The sequence below is a fragment of the Toxorhynchites rutilus genome, chromosome 1 (assembly GCF_029784135.1).
Source record: "Toxorhynchites rutilus septentrionalis strain SRP chromosome 1, ASM2978413v1, whole genome shotgun sequence".
NCBI classification, from domain to species: Eukaryota; Metazoa; Arthropoda; class Insecta; order Diptera; family Culicidae; genus Toxorhynchites; species Toxorhynchites rutilus.
In genome coordinates, this window is record NC_073744.1 from 27,301,813 (window position 1) to 27,319,033 (window position 17,221).

General features: G+C 37.5%; 1 protein-coding gene across 1 annotated transcript; it reads left to right on the forward strand.

Annotated features, from left to right (window-relative positions):
* The first annotated feature begins 565 nt into the window (after positions 1-565).
* Positions 566-16,881, forward strand: LOC129762132 (uncharacterized). Its single transcript, XM_055760123.1, has 4 exons — positions 566-1,662; positions 6,162-7,286; positions 7,414-7,531; positions 16,150-16,881. The coding sequence occupies exons 1-4, from the start codon at positions 758-760 to the stop codon at positions 16,417-16,419; spliced, it is 2,418 nt and encodes an 805-aa protein (XP_055616098.1). The 5' UTR covers positions 566-757; the 3' UTR covers positions 16,420-16,881.
* The last annotated feature ends 340 nt before the right edge of the window (positions 16,882-17,221 follow it).

Consider the following 17,221-nt stretch of genomic DNA (forward strand, 5'->3'; position numbering starts at 1 on the left):
CGGAAAGTTTCAAAATTCTTGAATATGGATCAGTTTTTATTCAATTTAGAATGTATCGGTGATAATATTTGAAAAAATATTTATTTTTCGTGTCCACGTGGACATAGTCTATACCCCCACCCCCCTCTCCGTGGACAAGCGTGGACATTTTCATACCCCCTACCCCCCCTAAAAATGTCCACGTGGTATGTGGACAGCCCCTTGTGAGATTCTTGGCAGACCATGGATTTAACCATCAAGTGTAGAAAACACGCATTATTTCGTGTTCCATCCGTAACAGACGGAACGCGAAACACGAGAAATCTCGTGAGCGGTCCGCAAAATGTTAAGGTTCAAATAAATTGAAGGGGCCGGGACAAATTTTGCTGTTTTTTTTGCCGATTTGGCGAAGAATTGCTCTTTTGTTTCCTTCTCCTGGCACATGTTCACATGCAACAAGTATAATATGAATGAATGAACACACCACGCACGACGAGTGAATCATTTTTGTTTCCATTGCACCCGCATGTTCGCGTGTGTTGGTGCGTATTGGGCTAGCCACTGCTGATGACTACACGAATGCCACCGCCTTCTACATTAGCAAATAAACATTCCGTCTGCCATATTCATTTCGGGCGTAGTCAAGTTGATTTGCGAGCAGCAAGTTGTTAAATTGTTTACAAATTTAGAAAAAAATGGTACAATTTTAATTGATTTCGATAGGGATATTGCAGGAAGTGATAGTTTTGTATGAGTAGAGTGTTTTTAGCGGAAAGTTATGGCGATTTTGTGGCGCTGTTGCGCCCTGTTGGCGTTTCTAATTGTAGTGGGTGTGTTGGCCCAGTACGAGTGGCAGCCGCGGGATGCATTCGACGAGGTTAAAGTAAAATTCGACCGGGCTACTGCCGATAATTGCCCCATTCTACATGTCTCGGATTTGTTCCTGCCCGATGACACCGTTTCGCACTTGCCGGACATTAAGGAATTCGACCAGAATTCAATCTTCCCGAACAGGACGGCACTGCTGCTGCTGCACAACATGGCGCTGACTCGGGGTTTCTTCTGGAGCTATATTTTGCAGAGTCGATTCATTAGACCTGCCATTAATGACACGTATGATCCGGGTATGATGTACTATTTTCTTTCCACGGTTGCGGATGTGTCCGCGAATCCATCGATCAACGCTTCGGCGGTATATTTCTCGCCCAATACTTCGTTCTCCTCGTCGTATCGGGGCTTCTTCAATAAAACCTTCCCCCGATTCGCACCACGAACATTCCGGCTGGACGATTTCAACGATCCCATCCATCTGCACAAAATATCCACCATGAATACGTTCGATGTGCGCGATTTGGGTGCCTTCTCGCCGGATTCCATTTCGCACGATTACACCACCGATTTCTACAAGATCAACGAGTGGTACAAGACCTGGCTGCCGGATTACGTTACGAAACGGCACGACACCAAGACGACCTACCAGGTGGAGATACGCTATGCGAACAACACGAATGTGACGTTCACCTTCCACGGTCCGCCCGGGGCAGACGAAGATCCCGGTCCGGTGAAGTTCACCCGGCCCTACTTCGATTGCGGACGGTCGAACAAGTGGCTGGTGGCGGCGGTGGTACCGATAGCGGATATCTATCCGCGTCATACGCAGTTCCGGCACATTGAGTATCCGAGGTAGGTTTGATTGGTGGATTACGGGTAGGGTATATTTTGAGTACCGTCGTTGGGGGTGAGAGTGGGTCAATTTTTTGTTATTAAAACTATCGTAAATTATAGTGGAACGTACTTTTGATTACGTAGATATGTACTCTAATAATATATTTACGAGTGTTCAGGATATAGTTGAATAGTAATAATATTTCACTGAACCGCGATTCAATGGAAGATAACCCAATTTCACCCCTTAGAAGGGGTCACAATAGGTCGAAGTGATGAATATTGCTTTCTTCTAAGAATAAAGTTTAGAAATTAATATTTTAGTAGGTTCAAGATGGTTCGACAACATGTAAGTGTTTTGAATGATTATTTAGTTGCGAAAATAATGTCAATCCACCTAGAGGTGCGACGTAAATTATTATGAAGATTTTTCTTAAATCTGACATGATGCTGGCTCCTAGAGGGATATCAAACTTCTTCTCATTAACTATTTCTCGTTTCTAATTGGGGAATTCTTCGAAACTGTCCTCATTTTTTCTGACGAACTTGAAACATGTGAGATGTTTTTAGTAGCGGCTTCACGGTAATCGAATAAATGCAAATACCGAAATCAAGTTGCTCTTTTGATTGTCTTTAAGACTTTTAATCCAATTTGTCTCTAATTCCTCTTCAGGTCTAAAAAAAGCCACGTCTAGGGGCGGCTTAATAAGCGTTGAATTTGGTGGATTGGTGGGAGTGAGGGTGTATTGGTTCTATAACAAGATTGGATTATTTGATTGAATGGATTCCCTTTTACACCAGATTCCGGACACAAATTATATAACATATAATTCGGAGATTCCATATTTCAGATGCTGGCTTTTTAATTCTATGTTCGAGCTTATGGATATTTTAGATAGAATATCTAGTAGAATCTTGGATGTATCTAGAGTTAAACTTAGTACATTAAGATGAATAGTTATAGACGTTCGCACCTATTGGAGAAGCGATAGTAAAAAAACACCCACTCCCGCGAATTTTTCTCTCTAGCAATGAACAAAATCAATATTGTTATAGTTCCATGTTAAGATTTAACAAAACGATTTTTTACACAGCCGTGGTAACAATTTAAAGGCCGGAGTGCACTTGCAATGGTCTACTAGTAAGTATAGATCAATTCCTTGTTAAATTAGCGCGCCACTGACCCGACCCTCCGACTTTTTTTGAAACTTGGTACATATGATGGAAACTACCTAGAATCACAAGTATCATTATCATATAATCACTTAATTTATGAATGATTTCTTAAAAGGGCTTTGAAATTTCAAAAAATCTTAACTCAAAATCCAGATGTCTAATTAAAATATGATGTTTGACAAAGTTGTTGGAAAATAAATGATCCATTTAGGAATAGTAACAATTTAAAAGCACTGTTAAAAAATCTTACTCAAAAATTGAATTTAATTTGTAAATTGAATTAATTTTATTGGAAAACCCTTCGAATTCAACAAAGTTTGACGTATAGTGGTGCCGTGATAAACTCACCAAAATGGAGATATGCACTTTTGAAAATCCTTGAAATTTCTCTACATTTCTTGAAGTTCTAATCATTGAGAAACAATAACATAAAAATGGAATCTGTACGCGATTTTACAGGAAAACTTTTATCCTGGAGCTAACCGTTCTTGAGATATAACCATTTTTTTTATTCTTTATTTTTGAGATTTTCAGCCTCCTGGGCTGGTTCGTCTCAGGAGATATAACCAATATGAAACAGTTAAAATCTTGTTCGTGAAATGTTAGAAAATGCATACTGATGCTGGACTAAGGCTGCGACAATGTGTAGAAATATTGTTTTCATTATATTAAATTGTTTATATCTCAAGAACGGTTAGTCCTAGGATAAAACGTTACATGCAGTTTTTCATTTAGAATCGCAGCTAGATTTCAGTTTTCACGCTTTTCACACTCACGTATCCTCGTTATAACGTACCCTCGATGTGAAGTACATTTTACCTCGATATGATGTACACATTTTCAATGAACGAACTTCATACCATCTCGTCTCAGGAGCAGGTATGGGCAAAATCGCATCGAAATTCGTTCAACAACACTCATTCACAGATTAAACTCGCCCTTCTATTCTCCGTTTATGCCTCACTTTATTTGAGACAGAAAACATTCACCTATCATCTTCGCAAAGTTCATACACGAGTTGAACGGAAAAATACTGTCTCGATTCCGCTCATCTATTCTCAGAGAATTTTGTATTCCCCCATTTGCCTCTCGGAATGACGATTGCCAGCGAGTGTCTCTGTAAAATCATTTTACAAAAAATTCTGACTCAAACACTAGAATACCTACAAAATTTAGGTCAAAGAAGGAAATGTAGAAAATTGTTTAAATTTTGACAAAAAAATGCTGAAGTTTTTTTTTTGAATTTTCAGGAAAAACATATTTTAAACATTAACATTCATTTTTCTCAAAAACACATTTTTTTTAATTCTCAAAAAAATATAGATAGCCCTTACAATTTCCAACAAGTCGTGCATACATCGAAAGATGGGCACTTTTACAGGGGAACAGTTTCTCTAACAACACCTTTTTCATGTTTTATTTGAAAAAAATTACAACTAATCATAGGGCCCTATTCCAAAAGACGAGACGAGCAAGAAGTTATATAGAAATTATAAATTGTAAATTATAAGGTATTCTTAGCAATATTTTCTGAATTTTTTTTTTGTATTTATTTATAAAAAAATTAATAATCTTCTACATTTCATACTTTGACCAGAATTTTGTAGGTAACATAGTTTTTGAGTTATAAATTTTATATGGCCCTTTTCAAAAAATAGCCTAATTCTTTTTTGAAGGTTTCATGTATGCAAAGTTGCTCAAATGACTAGTGTTGGGCGATCTTTATAGAAAAATCGATTTTCTAAACGGCGTAGAGATCACTTATTACATCGGTACAAAAGAAGCGATCTTTAAAAAATCGAAAGCATGTTTTCTAATTTATCTATTTATTTTATACTAGCTGACCCGGCAAACTTTGTCCCGCCCAAAATTTATTTTTCGTTATTATATCCATGGTTCCAATTGCAGCACTGTTCATGGATTGATCTTCTAATCTACCCTTTAAAATTACCTTTTACTATAAGATTCCTAGTACTTCTACTAAAACTCGTCATTAGAATATCAGATTATTTTCAGACACAATTCTCGTTCAAGATTTTTCATCTACCAGCAAATAACATGTTTCTCCGTTATATGGAATAAAAGTTTGATACAGAAAATATGATAGAATAAAGTCAGCCCTAAATCGGACAAGTCCTTCTCCGAGACAAATCAAATAGACTAACAACGCTTGTCTATATGTAATTCTAGAACATATGCGAATTGAATTTTTCGAATGTTCCCATTTTCCTTCAGTGTTTTTCGAAAATTTTCAATTGTCATGTTTCGTTGGAATATGTTTGTTTGAAATGTGTTTTATTTTTATGGGACCCCCTCTCCATTCCAGAGAAGGGACGGGTGTCATACTAGCATTGAAACATTTTTCGTAGCCAAAAACCCTCGCATCTCAAATTTGGCTCCATTTGCTTGATTAGTTCCCCCCTTCTGAAACCTCCGCATGCACAACTTTGATTCCGTTTGCTTGATTGATTCTCGAGTAATGCAGTCCCCTTAGGGAGGGGGAGGAGTGTTAAACCATCATAGAAACATTTATTGCCCTCTAAAACCTCCATATACCAAATTTGGTTCCTTTTGCTTCATTATTTCTTGAATTATGCAGAAATTTGTGTTTCATTTGTATGGCAGCCCTCCCTTAGAGAGGAGTGTCTGTTCACCATAGAAACGTTTCGTGCCCCCCAAAACCTTCACATGCCAAATTTGGCTCCATTTGTTTGATTAGTTTTCGTGTTATGCAGAAATTTGTGTTTCATTTGTAAAGTATCATTAGACATCCAACACCAACTCTTAGTAGCGGCCGCTAGTTCTGATCCTGTCAGAATTTGTACGGAATTAAATTGGAGAATGATCAAACTGACTTTGTTAGCAAGCCGAGTGAACGAATCTCATTATGTTTATAAAGTTTGTCAGGCAATCTTTGGTGAAATTAAAACCGATGTATATTGAAAAACAAATTTACAAAAAGTTTATCTCAGATAAAAAAAAATCGATCTTCTAAATATCCATCCAAGATCGCCTAATCCTAGACCAAACATACACTCCACCTAGATTCACTATCACTAATTTGTCATCATCGGAACCAATTCAAACGTTGACCTTATGTTTATAAAATATGTCAGGTGGTGAGATTAAAATCAATGTACACTGAAAAAAAATTTATGATCGAAAAAATCGATCTTTACGATTTTTTTGGTTACAATGAATCGATCCCAGATTTTTCTCCTTTTTTGACCCATTCTCACCCCCAACGACGGTACCTATACATTCTAATTTATATCTAACTGGTTTACAATTATGCGAAGAACACACGATCGTTAACAACACTTTTCAATTGTTTACCACAGATACACCGGCGTGTCCGTGATCGAGATGGACTTCGAGCGTATCGACATCAATCAGTGCCCGAAGGGGGAGGGTAACAAGGGTAAGAACAAATTCGCGGACACTGCTCGCTGCAAGAAGGAAACGACCGAGTGCGAGCCCCTGGATGGGTGGGGTTTCCGTCGGGGAGGTTACCAGTGTCGTTGTCGACCCGGCTTTAGATTGCCCTCGGTCGTACGGAGGCCCTACTTGGGGGAGATTCTGGAGCGGGCGTCCGACGAGCAGTACTACAATGGGTTCGATTGTAAGAAGATCGGCTGGATTCAGAAGATTCCGATCGAGTGGTACCGGCTGCCGGAGTATACGCGGGAAAAGTATCTCAGTCATTACTATGAGCACAAGAACTACACCAAGGGACCGGTGTCGTTGCACACGGAAAAAATGAACGTGAACGAGGTGTTGAACTTTATCTTTGGAGTCACCGAGAACACCTGCAAAGATTTCCACCCGCAGGATCTGGTTCTCAATGGGGACATCGGCTATAAGGCGGACAAACATTTCTTGAACGAAGCCAAAATGGCCCTGCGATTGGCGAACTTCATTAGTGCCTTCCTGCAGGTTTCCGATCCGCTGGAAGTGTACTCTGGCAAGCGAGTAGCCGACAAACCACTGACCGAGGATCAAATGATGGGCGAAACCGTCGCTTTGGTGATGGGCAATTCGAGGATTTGGTCCGCCGCCACTTATTGGGACCGCAATAAGTTCCCCAATCGCACCCTGTTTGGCCCGTACGCTTACAAGACTCAGAAGAACTCGAGAAAGTTCAAATTGGAGGATTTGGCGCGGTTGAACAAAACCGGTGAGGATTACACCGAGCTGCCGTATTACAAATTGTTGAAGCAGCGATGGGCTTCCAATTTTGACTCGTTGGAAAAGTACTACATGAAGATTCGACTCCGTCACAATGAAACGGGGGAGCACTCCCAGAAATACGAACGCTATCCGAATTTCTACCACGCGGCCACATTGGATCATGGTTTCTGGACCGCACCTCAGTTCGATTGCAAGGGCTACGTGAAGAAGTGGTTGATAACTTACGCGGCACCCTTCTTCGGCTGGGACAGCTTGAAGGTGAAACTCGAGTTCAAGTAAGTTGACATGTGCATTGCATTTTCATTTGAACCAAAAAAAAACAAAAACCGAGAAAAGAAGGAAAACCAGTTCTAATTGAATGCACTTTTTTCTCACCTTCCCTTCCGGCGGGAATCAAAACAGGGGGATCGTCTCAGTCTCAATGAATATGCTACAGCTGGATATCAACCAATGTCCGGATGACTATTTCGTACCGAATGCATTCAAAAATACCCACAAATGCGACGAGAAGACTTCATACGTGAGTATATATCATAATGGGCATAAGAATTACCGCTGAGAGAAGAGAAGGAAGAAACGCGCTCGGTAGACGGTCGTTAGTCTTTTGTTCTTGGTGTGGTGGCCGCGACCGTTTTGTTTGCATGCATGCATGCATGCATGCGAGATGCGATGCGTTAATGGTCTGTGTGCGTGTGCAATGTTTACGTATCAGGACTTTTTTTTCTTCCTTTGTTCTGGTTTCGCTAGCCGGGACCTCGTTCCTCGCAAGTCCTGTTTTTCACCAGGCAGAACAAACAAACTGCCGCTGCTACTGTTATGCTGCGTTGCGAAACGATGGAAATGTGTGTGCCTTCGTGCATTTGCATGCATCACTTCTGTTGCGTTGCGGTTGAGAGAAGGTTAGCCAGAAGTTTGGTTATACGGTTTTAACCCACACTATTTTTTCTTTTTTTCTTTTAATACTGTGTATGATCAATAAAGATCCTTTTTAGTTGCATTCTTCAATTGATAAATAGTAAATGGGATTGCGAAACATGCTTCTAACACTGCCAATCTTTGGCTGTATTTAGTGATCCCCGATAATCGTTCGATTAATCATACTTCATACTTCATACTTCATACAAAAATCGTTTATAAATCGAACAAGTTTTGTACAACCAATAATTGAAGCGAACGAATAATTTGCGACAATTAATCAATCCAGTTTTAATTATTTTAGAGGTGTTTTGATCACATTGAATTTACAATGTAGTGGCTAATTCGACCTAGTAAACGCCTAGGTCTGCATGTTTTTGTCAGTGGACGCTTGCTTTGTCATTCATAACATTGTTTCGTCAACTTTTCAGTCCAGAATGTTCTTTCGGATAGTAGTAAAAAATTAACTTGAGAGAAAAAAAAGTCGATGGCAAATAAGAAATTTCAGTTTTTCTTTACTTTTTTCAACCATTCGATTGATTTTCTCCTTTTTGATACAACAGGTTAGCTCAGAATAGAAAAAAAAACATTAAAGGCCTCTTTGAGAAAATTCTCCCCAAACCTTCAACATTTTGTCTCCAAAGATGCGAGTCGGAAAACAGCCAATCCCATCGGGTTCACTATCTCAAGTGATCACCTATGATGGAAAGAAATTCAACCTGGATAGATTTGCTTCATACTGTAAAACGGAACGTGTAACGTAGTTTTTCAAATCGTTTTTTGACTTGGGTAACATTTCTTCAAGAGACCTGATTCAGATAGTCCGTTCGTATTCAGGAGTACAGCGAAGTATGTATTTCAGGATCATTTACTACTGTTTTTACATAAAAACCACCGTAATAATTGGGTGATCCACGAATCGGAAACTGGTTTTAATTCATGCGAAATTGATCTTAATTTTGTAAAGGAGTGATAGTTTTCCATATGACTCTATACTCATTCTGCTCTATTCATATTATAACGGAACAATATTATAGAATGCCGACTTACGCAATTTTAGTTGCATATAAAACGGAATGGATTATTCTAATCACTTTAGTGTCGGAATTGTATCCGTTTTTCTATTTCATTATAAATAATAGAAAATGCATATTGCAGCTGAACATTTCTGAACATTCGAAATTATGTTAAGCGATCGGCCATTTGGCATGGTACAGTAAACATTCACTAACTGGGCGAAAAGGTAAGACCAGTTATAGACATTTGCGTTTTAGCTGGTTCCTTATGTTAAACGTCGAATAAAATCGAGGGGAACTTCAATGAATTGTTTGATTCGCGTTGAGTGTGAGATATGAAATATAATTTGAAGAAATAGTTTTTCTGTAATTTAATCAATGTTTTTGTCATGCGAAAATAATGTCAATTATCATAACATTTCAAATTACATTCGAATGCCCCTCGCAGCAAATATTCCATTTGAAAATGGCGTCGATTGTTTACGAAATTCTGATTTTAAACTGGTCCAAGGAGCAGTTAACGTTCGCCCAGTTGAAACGCAGACCAGTTAAATCAGGATCTGTTAGCGAACGATTACTGTACTGTATCATCCACTGATAACAACACTTCCGCGATTTCTTCATACTTTTCTCGCTACCAGTTTGTGTCTTCGAATATATAAAATAAGTATTATATATATATATATATATATATATATATATATATATATATATATATATATATATATATATATATATATATATATATATATATATATATATATATATATATATATATATATATATATATATATATATATATATATATATATATATATATATATATATATATATATATATATATATATATATATATATATATATTAGGCTGTCAAAAAAGTTCTGCGGTATTTTTTTTGAATTTTCATTTGTTCATAAAATTTGTTATAATCATCTGTTTTAAGTCAAATATGCGCCGTTTTGTTCGATGACTTGTTCCCAACGAGATGCCAACTTCATAATACCCCTGTTATAGAAGCTCGCTTCCTTATTGGCAAAAAACTCGGATAGCCAATTTTCACAGGCCTCTTTTGTGGCTAACTTCTGACTACCTAGCTCGCCATGGACAAAAACAGGTGGTAGTCACTTGGTGCAAGGACTATACGGCGGATGCAAAAGAACCTCCCATCCGAGCTCCCGGAGTTTCTGGCGCGTCACCAGAGAAGTGTGTGGCCTGGCGTTGTCCTGATGGAAGACAATGCGGTCTCTGTTTATCAAAGATGGCCTCTTCTTCATGACTGCTACCTTCAAGCGGTCCAGTTGTTGGCAGTACATGTCCGAATTGAGCGTTTGGCCATAGGGAAGCAGCTCATAATAGATTATTCCTTGACAATCCCACCAAACACACAGCAGAACCTTCCTGGCCGTTAATGAGGGCTTGGCCACCGTCTGAGTCGCTTCAGCGGGCTTCGACCACGACCGTTTGCGCTTCAAGTTGTCGTAAGTGACCAACTTTTCATCGCCAGTCACCATCCGCTTCAGAAACGGGTTGATTTTGTTGCGATTCAGCAGCGATTCACATGCGTCGATACGGTCAAAGATGTTTTTTTGCGTCAACGTGTGGGGCACCCATACATTGAGCTTCTTTGTGAATCCAAGCTTCTTCAAATGGTTAATAACGGTTTGATGACTTATCCCCAGCTCTTGGCCGATGCTACGGCTGCTACTATGCCGGTCTTTCTCGGCTAATTCAGCGATTTTGTCGCAATTTTCGACGACAGGCCTTCCGGAGCGTGGCGCTTCTTCGACGACCTCTACACCAGAACGAAAACGTTGAAACCATCGTTGTGCGGTGGAAATGGATACTGTATCGGGTCCATAAACTGCACAAATTTTATTGGCAGCTTGAGATGCATTTTTGTCTGTGTCATAGTAGTACTGTAAAATATGTCGGATTTTCTCTTTATTTTGCTCCATATTCGCGACACTATAACTTACGAACGACTTAACCAAACAAAACACTGTCAAGGACTATGTTATAGCGCAAAAACACCTTTCCAACAAGCTATAGTATGACTCGATACAATGAATACAACTAGAACTACGCGCTTACAACGACACCTCGCGGAAATACCGCAGGACTTTTTTGACAGCCTAATATATATATATATATATATATATATATGTATATATATATATATATATATATATATATATATATATATATATATATATATATATATATATATATATATATATACATATATATATATATACATATATATATATATATATATATATATATATATATATATATATGTATATATATATATATATATATATATATATATATATATATATATATATATATATATATATACATATATATATATATATATATATATATATATATATATATATATATATATATATATATATATATATATATATATATATATATATATATATATATATATATATATATATATATATATATATATATATATATATATATATATATATATATATATATATATATATATATATATATATATATATATATATATATATATATATATATATATATATATATATATATATATATATATATATATATATATATATAATATATATATATAGTGATTTTCAACACTTGAATGAATTGAACTCGTGACCTTTAGCGTGAGAGGCATTAATGTTACCACTACGCCAGATCACCTCCACTAGTATCGAATATATAAAATCAAACGAAATGACACTTTAAATATAAAAACAAGGATTTTCCACCAACAATTTTATTCCACATGCGAATTCATCAGAACAGCTTCAAAAGAATAACAATGTTCAAAGTCAGGAGAGCCAGAACACCAATTCTGACGACTTGTGAGTGATTCACAATTCTATTGTGGCTGAAAGCAATCACCTGCATGGAAATGGAGAAGCCGGACTTTTCAAGCGTTTTTGCACATTCGTGCGGAATTGTTCGATGGATATCGTAGATATAACTAATATACTAAATAAAAACGTTTCTGTTTCCAATTTTTAAATTGCTAGAGATACCTCTTTTATCAATGAAAAAATCTGCACTAGAAGAAAACTAGACATAACCATTTTATCTATAAATTTTGTGATATTAATGGTATTTTTCACCAAATGCAAAGAATCGTGTTATCCTATCACGTAAAAAAATCTGTTTGTTACGGAAAAGTTAACTTCAATTCATATACAGAAAGTTACCTGTAGTTCGAAATCTAGCCGATGTGACAGACCTATAATGCGATACGAATAATGGGACATTTTCGCCTCTAATTGGACATTGTTTTTTGAGACTCAAATTATGGCTCTGAAAGTCGCCCCTGGATGGCGACACTGTACCACCGGCTTTGCGAATGTCCTATTACAGGTCACAATCGCTTTCAATGTGACACTGAATGTGAATGTGAATGTGAACGGCATGTCGAATTTGAGGTAACTTTCCGCATTTCAATTTCAATAACGATTATCAAAGGAATTTGTTGCACGATGCAAAGCTTGTTTTCATTTTCAAAGCTGACGAAGGGATATTACAAACACACCGGTAAACCAAACAGCAACCGCAGCATCTCTAGTTTATAAAAATAATTACATGTAGGGGAAAGGGGGGCAGTTTCAGGCAACGCTTGTAAAAATTAAGTAGTACAAATTTCAACCAAATTAAAAATATAAGCAAGTTAACAGCTCTTTAATCAACAGCCGTCATATGGTTTGACACAGGGTTGCCACATTTAATTCTGCAAAAAATTTCTGAAAAAAATCTGGTTTTCTTCTAATCATCTGATGATGTTTATACATGGTTTTGTTGAACTTTGCTCTCAAATTGTTCGTCAATTTTATCCTTGAAGCTCCTCCCTGAGCCGATACATAGTTTTTCGCTTTCAAAATTTAGTCTGTAATTGTGGGGGGCAACCGATTTCCGGACTTTGTTTTTGTGGCATTGTAAAGTTAAAATATTCGCTCAACATACGCTGCTGAATGTTATCAAAAAAGGTCTTACAAACGACCATAGCAATGGATAAAACAAAATTCTCATCTCGCCTTTTGACATCCAGCAGCTGGGACCAAGTTATATCTGAGTCTCTCAATTTTTGTCTCATAAGATTCGTCTTGAGTAGCTTTAATACGTTATCCAAGCCTTGTCTATTACATGCATCACCGAAATGAGGAAATTGGCGTATCAAATCACCAGTAGCTTGACGAAAATTTGAGGGTTTATTAAGGCCGCAGTTTTGATAACCGGATCGTTGAAATCCAATTCTTTTTCAAATCTGTTTCACGAGCTCAGTATAGAAGTCACAACAAATCGTCTTGAAGATCATCTTCCTAGCTGCGTCCAATATTTTTTCAGCTTCTTCTTCTTGATACCAACGTAAACATTCTCAGGCTTTTTCAGGATGTCTCCAAAATCTTTTACATCAAGGTCAGCATCAGCGAGTCGTTGCACGTAGCTTTCAAAACATAAGTTATCCAACATGATCTGTTATAACATACTTGTCTCATTATAAAGTTCGCAAAATTGAGAACATTCTGATTGAAAAGTGCAATTGACTTTATTGATGAGTGGTAGAACGAAGTTTAGCAACAGCATAATCGGTTTAGCCATAGGATCGTTTAAATGAGTCAATATACGATTGGCGGATTGATTATGGTAAAACAAAAAACAAAACAAAACACAAAAAATAAGCTCAATCTCTTTAAATCGCTCATGATTTCGCTTAACAACTGCCTCCAACGATAACCATCTCGTTGCGTTGCGTTGAACTTTTCTTCATAAACGAGGAATCTATGTATGCGCTGTAATAAATTCGATATTTAAAATTGAATTTAAAAAAAATCATTGAATTCTGTATTTTTGCTGAAAATTTGTAATTCTGTGTATACAGATTCTGTACCTGAAATATGGCGGCCAAAAATCTGCTAAAAACCGAATATTCTGTATATGTGGCAACCCTGGTTTGACATCTCCTGGTCGTGTATGATAAAGGGCACTGTGTTGTTTTCGTAAGTAGTAAATACAGGTAAACTTCGATATAACATACATTTCTCTTTCAGAATTGTACGTTGTATCGATTCAGATTCATTCAGAATCCGATTCCGATTCCGATTCATTCAGAATCCGGAATCATAAAACCAGTTGTATCTAGAGATTGGTTAAAAGTACAGGCCACCTAGTGACCTTTGTTGAACCTGTGAGATTGACGTGAAACTCTCCTCTCCTACCTAAAATATTTTTTACACATTGATCATGTGTACGTTATATAGAGGTAAAATGTACGTTATATCGAATGACGTTATATCGAGGGTACGCTATAACAAGGGTACGTTATATCGAAGTTTCCCTGTACTCACGAAAATAACACAGTGCCCTTTATCATACACGTTTCGGAACTTTTGAGCTTGAAGTTGTAAGTATTTCCATAATTCCTTTGTGAACGATTTAGAAATTTAAGTACACCACCTCAGTTAGTAACTAATATGAAATGAAAAAAACAAACATGCATACAACGGGGAAATAAAGGTCTATTTATTATTCACGGGGCACATTCGGACACTGTTTGATACCTCATAAAATTTGTGTCTGATTGTTGTTTACTAACAAACATCAATTTAGTCTGATTCTCGGACCTGATGATGATTCGAAACTACAAACAAAAAATCGATAGAACCTGCATCAACGAAGATGAGATGTAAAGAGCTATCGAACTAGTGTCGAATAGAACGTTTTCATGATTCTAGCTCACTGGTGGGTCCATTGTCTTCGCTAATTTCCCAACTAACGGTTGCATAACGGGAAAACTGTTTCTCAATGTTCTGGAACATTTGAAAAGGGTAGCAAAAAGCAACGAAAACGAATTCATTTCAGAAAATCAAAAATCAATCAAAAAGTCATTGCCCTTTGGAAACAACTAAATGTTTCCGAGAAAATTGCACAATTCATGTATCTTTTCCGCCTTATGTCACAAATCGTTTACAACCGCTGGATGTTTCAGTTATGGGCCCGTTTCAAGCAAAAGCTCTCAGTTTCCCAGAACGATTGGCTACTCAACCATCCTGGAAGAACTATTTCTATACACGACCTTTCAGCTATAGTTGCATCGGCTTATAATGCTTCTTTCAATCTGAGTAATATCCTAGCTGGATTCAAAATGGCAAGTTGCTATCCATTGGTTTTTTCGGACAAGGATTTTGAATATTCAAATGATTTCACCTACTGGAGCAATGCTGCAAAATATTGCGTCTACAATACAGAAAGATTTTACTTTGGCAACTTTATCGCCGGAAAATGTTGAACCTTTTCCAAAAATTTCACAGCGGAAAACCACCACTCGAAGACGGAAGAAAGCAAAATCATGAATTTTTACTGACTCTCATAGCAAGCAATTTCCTTTCAGACAAATACTGATAAACAGAAAAATGCAGATTATGCTTGAAATAAGAGGAAACGGAAGTAATTGTTGATAAACATAAATCCTAATTTTTTTTTCGTTGTCCGAAACTGCCCCACACATGGGGCACATTCGGACAAAAAGGCAATTTTCAAAAATTCGAATAAACCATTCGTAATCGCATTAACGCACACCTCTAACACGCTCATATGATACATCGAAGTCCGAATGACAACCAGGACGAATTCAGGATTTTTTTTAAGTTTACAAAAAATATTAAAAATCAAGGAAAAAAATTGTCCGAATGTGCCCCCCTCTCCCATACAATTAATTATAACGGCAAAAAAATCTAGCAAATTAGTCTAATTATTTCTCTTAGTGTGGCGATTAATCGATTAATCGAATATTTTGGGCAATTAATCGTATCCTATAACGAACAGCTGAAAGATATTCGATTAGTTAATGAACGGTTGATTTCAAAAATCGGGGATCACTAGCCGCATTATGCGCTCATCATGCTTTCCTTTCACACTGCCTCTCAACAAATATCAAATATCGCACTGGGCTGAGTGAACGATACTCTTCAATGGAAGGTACCGGCAAGCAACAACACCCCAACCCCATAAAACACACATGCCGAGGCCATTGACCTCACGCGCAACGCATTATTCTCAACTCGGCGCGCCATAACCCTCTTGTGCATAGAACGCGGAATTACGAAATCATGATACCAATTTGATTTAATTTTTTTTTGCTCTCACTTTCTCCCCTCACCGATCCAATATATCCCGTACACACCATTCCAGTGCGTTCCGATCCAGGGCCGTGAGTTCGAGCTCGGGGGCTACAAATGCGAGTGCCTGCAGGGTTTCGAGTACCCGTACGAGGACCCGATCACCTACTTCGACGGGCAGCTGGTGGAGGCTGAATTCCTCAACATTGTCAACGACGACCGCAGCCGCTATGATACGTTCAAGTGTCGCCTGGCCGGCGCTGCCTCGCTGCGGGTGGAGTTTACCATTGTCAGCGTCCTGCTGGCCCTCTGCTGGATGGGTTTCCGCCGGTGGGGCCGATAGACGTCATCGGACGACGCCCCCTTCTTCATTCGTTCATTTGAAAATTCTTTTAGATATTTTGTCGTTTAGAAAAAGAACGCCAGCTATCTCAAATAGCAATAGTTTAAGTGTGAAGGAAAAGTACACTCAGGCACCAATGAACATTCCGTCCGAAACATTGCAATAATCGTAGGTAATCTAGTAATCGAAGTATTTTTTTTATTTTTTTAACCAATATGTGCGAGCATATCATTGCCGAATGTGGGCAAACCTGAAGCCGTCCAGCGCAGTTTTAAATTAACGTTAGTTGTTTTAGTTAACATGTAGATTGAATAGTTTATCGAGGAAGTTGCCTTAAATATATGCATATCATTATGCAGTGTGCCTTCAGAAACCTTTCTGTTGAAGAGATCTTTTTTGTACAAGTTGTAAGACTAGTTAAGTAAATTTAAGGATCAAGATAAATGCTTGAGGACATTGAAACATTTGCGTTTTTTTCTCACTAGCTGACCCGGCAAACTTCGTCCCGCCCAAATTTTATTTTTCGATATCACTCACACCTTTTCTTACTAAGCGCACGTTCATGGGTCCTATCGCAGAACTGTTCATTGATTGATATCTTCATCTACCCTTTGAAAGCACCTTTTACTATAAAATTCCTAGTACTTCTACCAAAACGCGTCATTATAATATCAGATTATTTTCAGACACAATACTCGTTCAAGATTATTCAACATGTTTCTCTGTTACATGGAATAAATGTTTGATACAGAAAATATGATCGAATAAAGACACTCCTAAATCGGACAATACCTTCCTCGAG

Excerpts from the sequence above, each read along its gene's own strand:
- LOC129762132 (XM_055760123.1), top strand. The coding sequence starts at position 758 with ATGGCGATTTTGTGGCGCTGTTGCGCCCTGTTGGCGTTTCTAATTGTA. Across the intron at positions 1,663-6,161 it reads CGGCACATTGAGTATCCGAG|ATACACCGGCGTGTCCGTGA; the intron begins GTAGGTTTGATT and ends TGTTTACCACAG. Across the intron at positions 7,287-7,413 it reads AAGGTGAAACTCGAGTTCAA|GGGGATCGTCTCAGTCTCAA; the intron begins GTAAGTTGACAT and ends GAATCAAAACAG.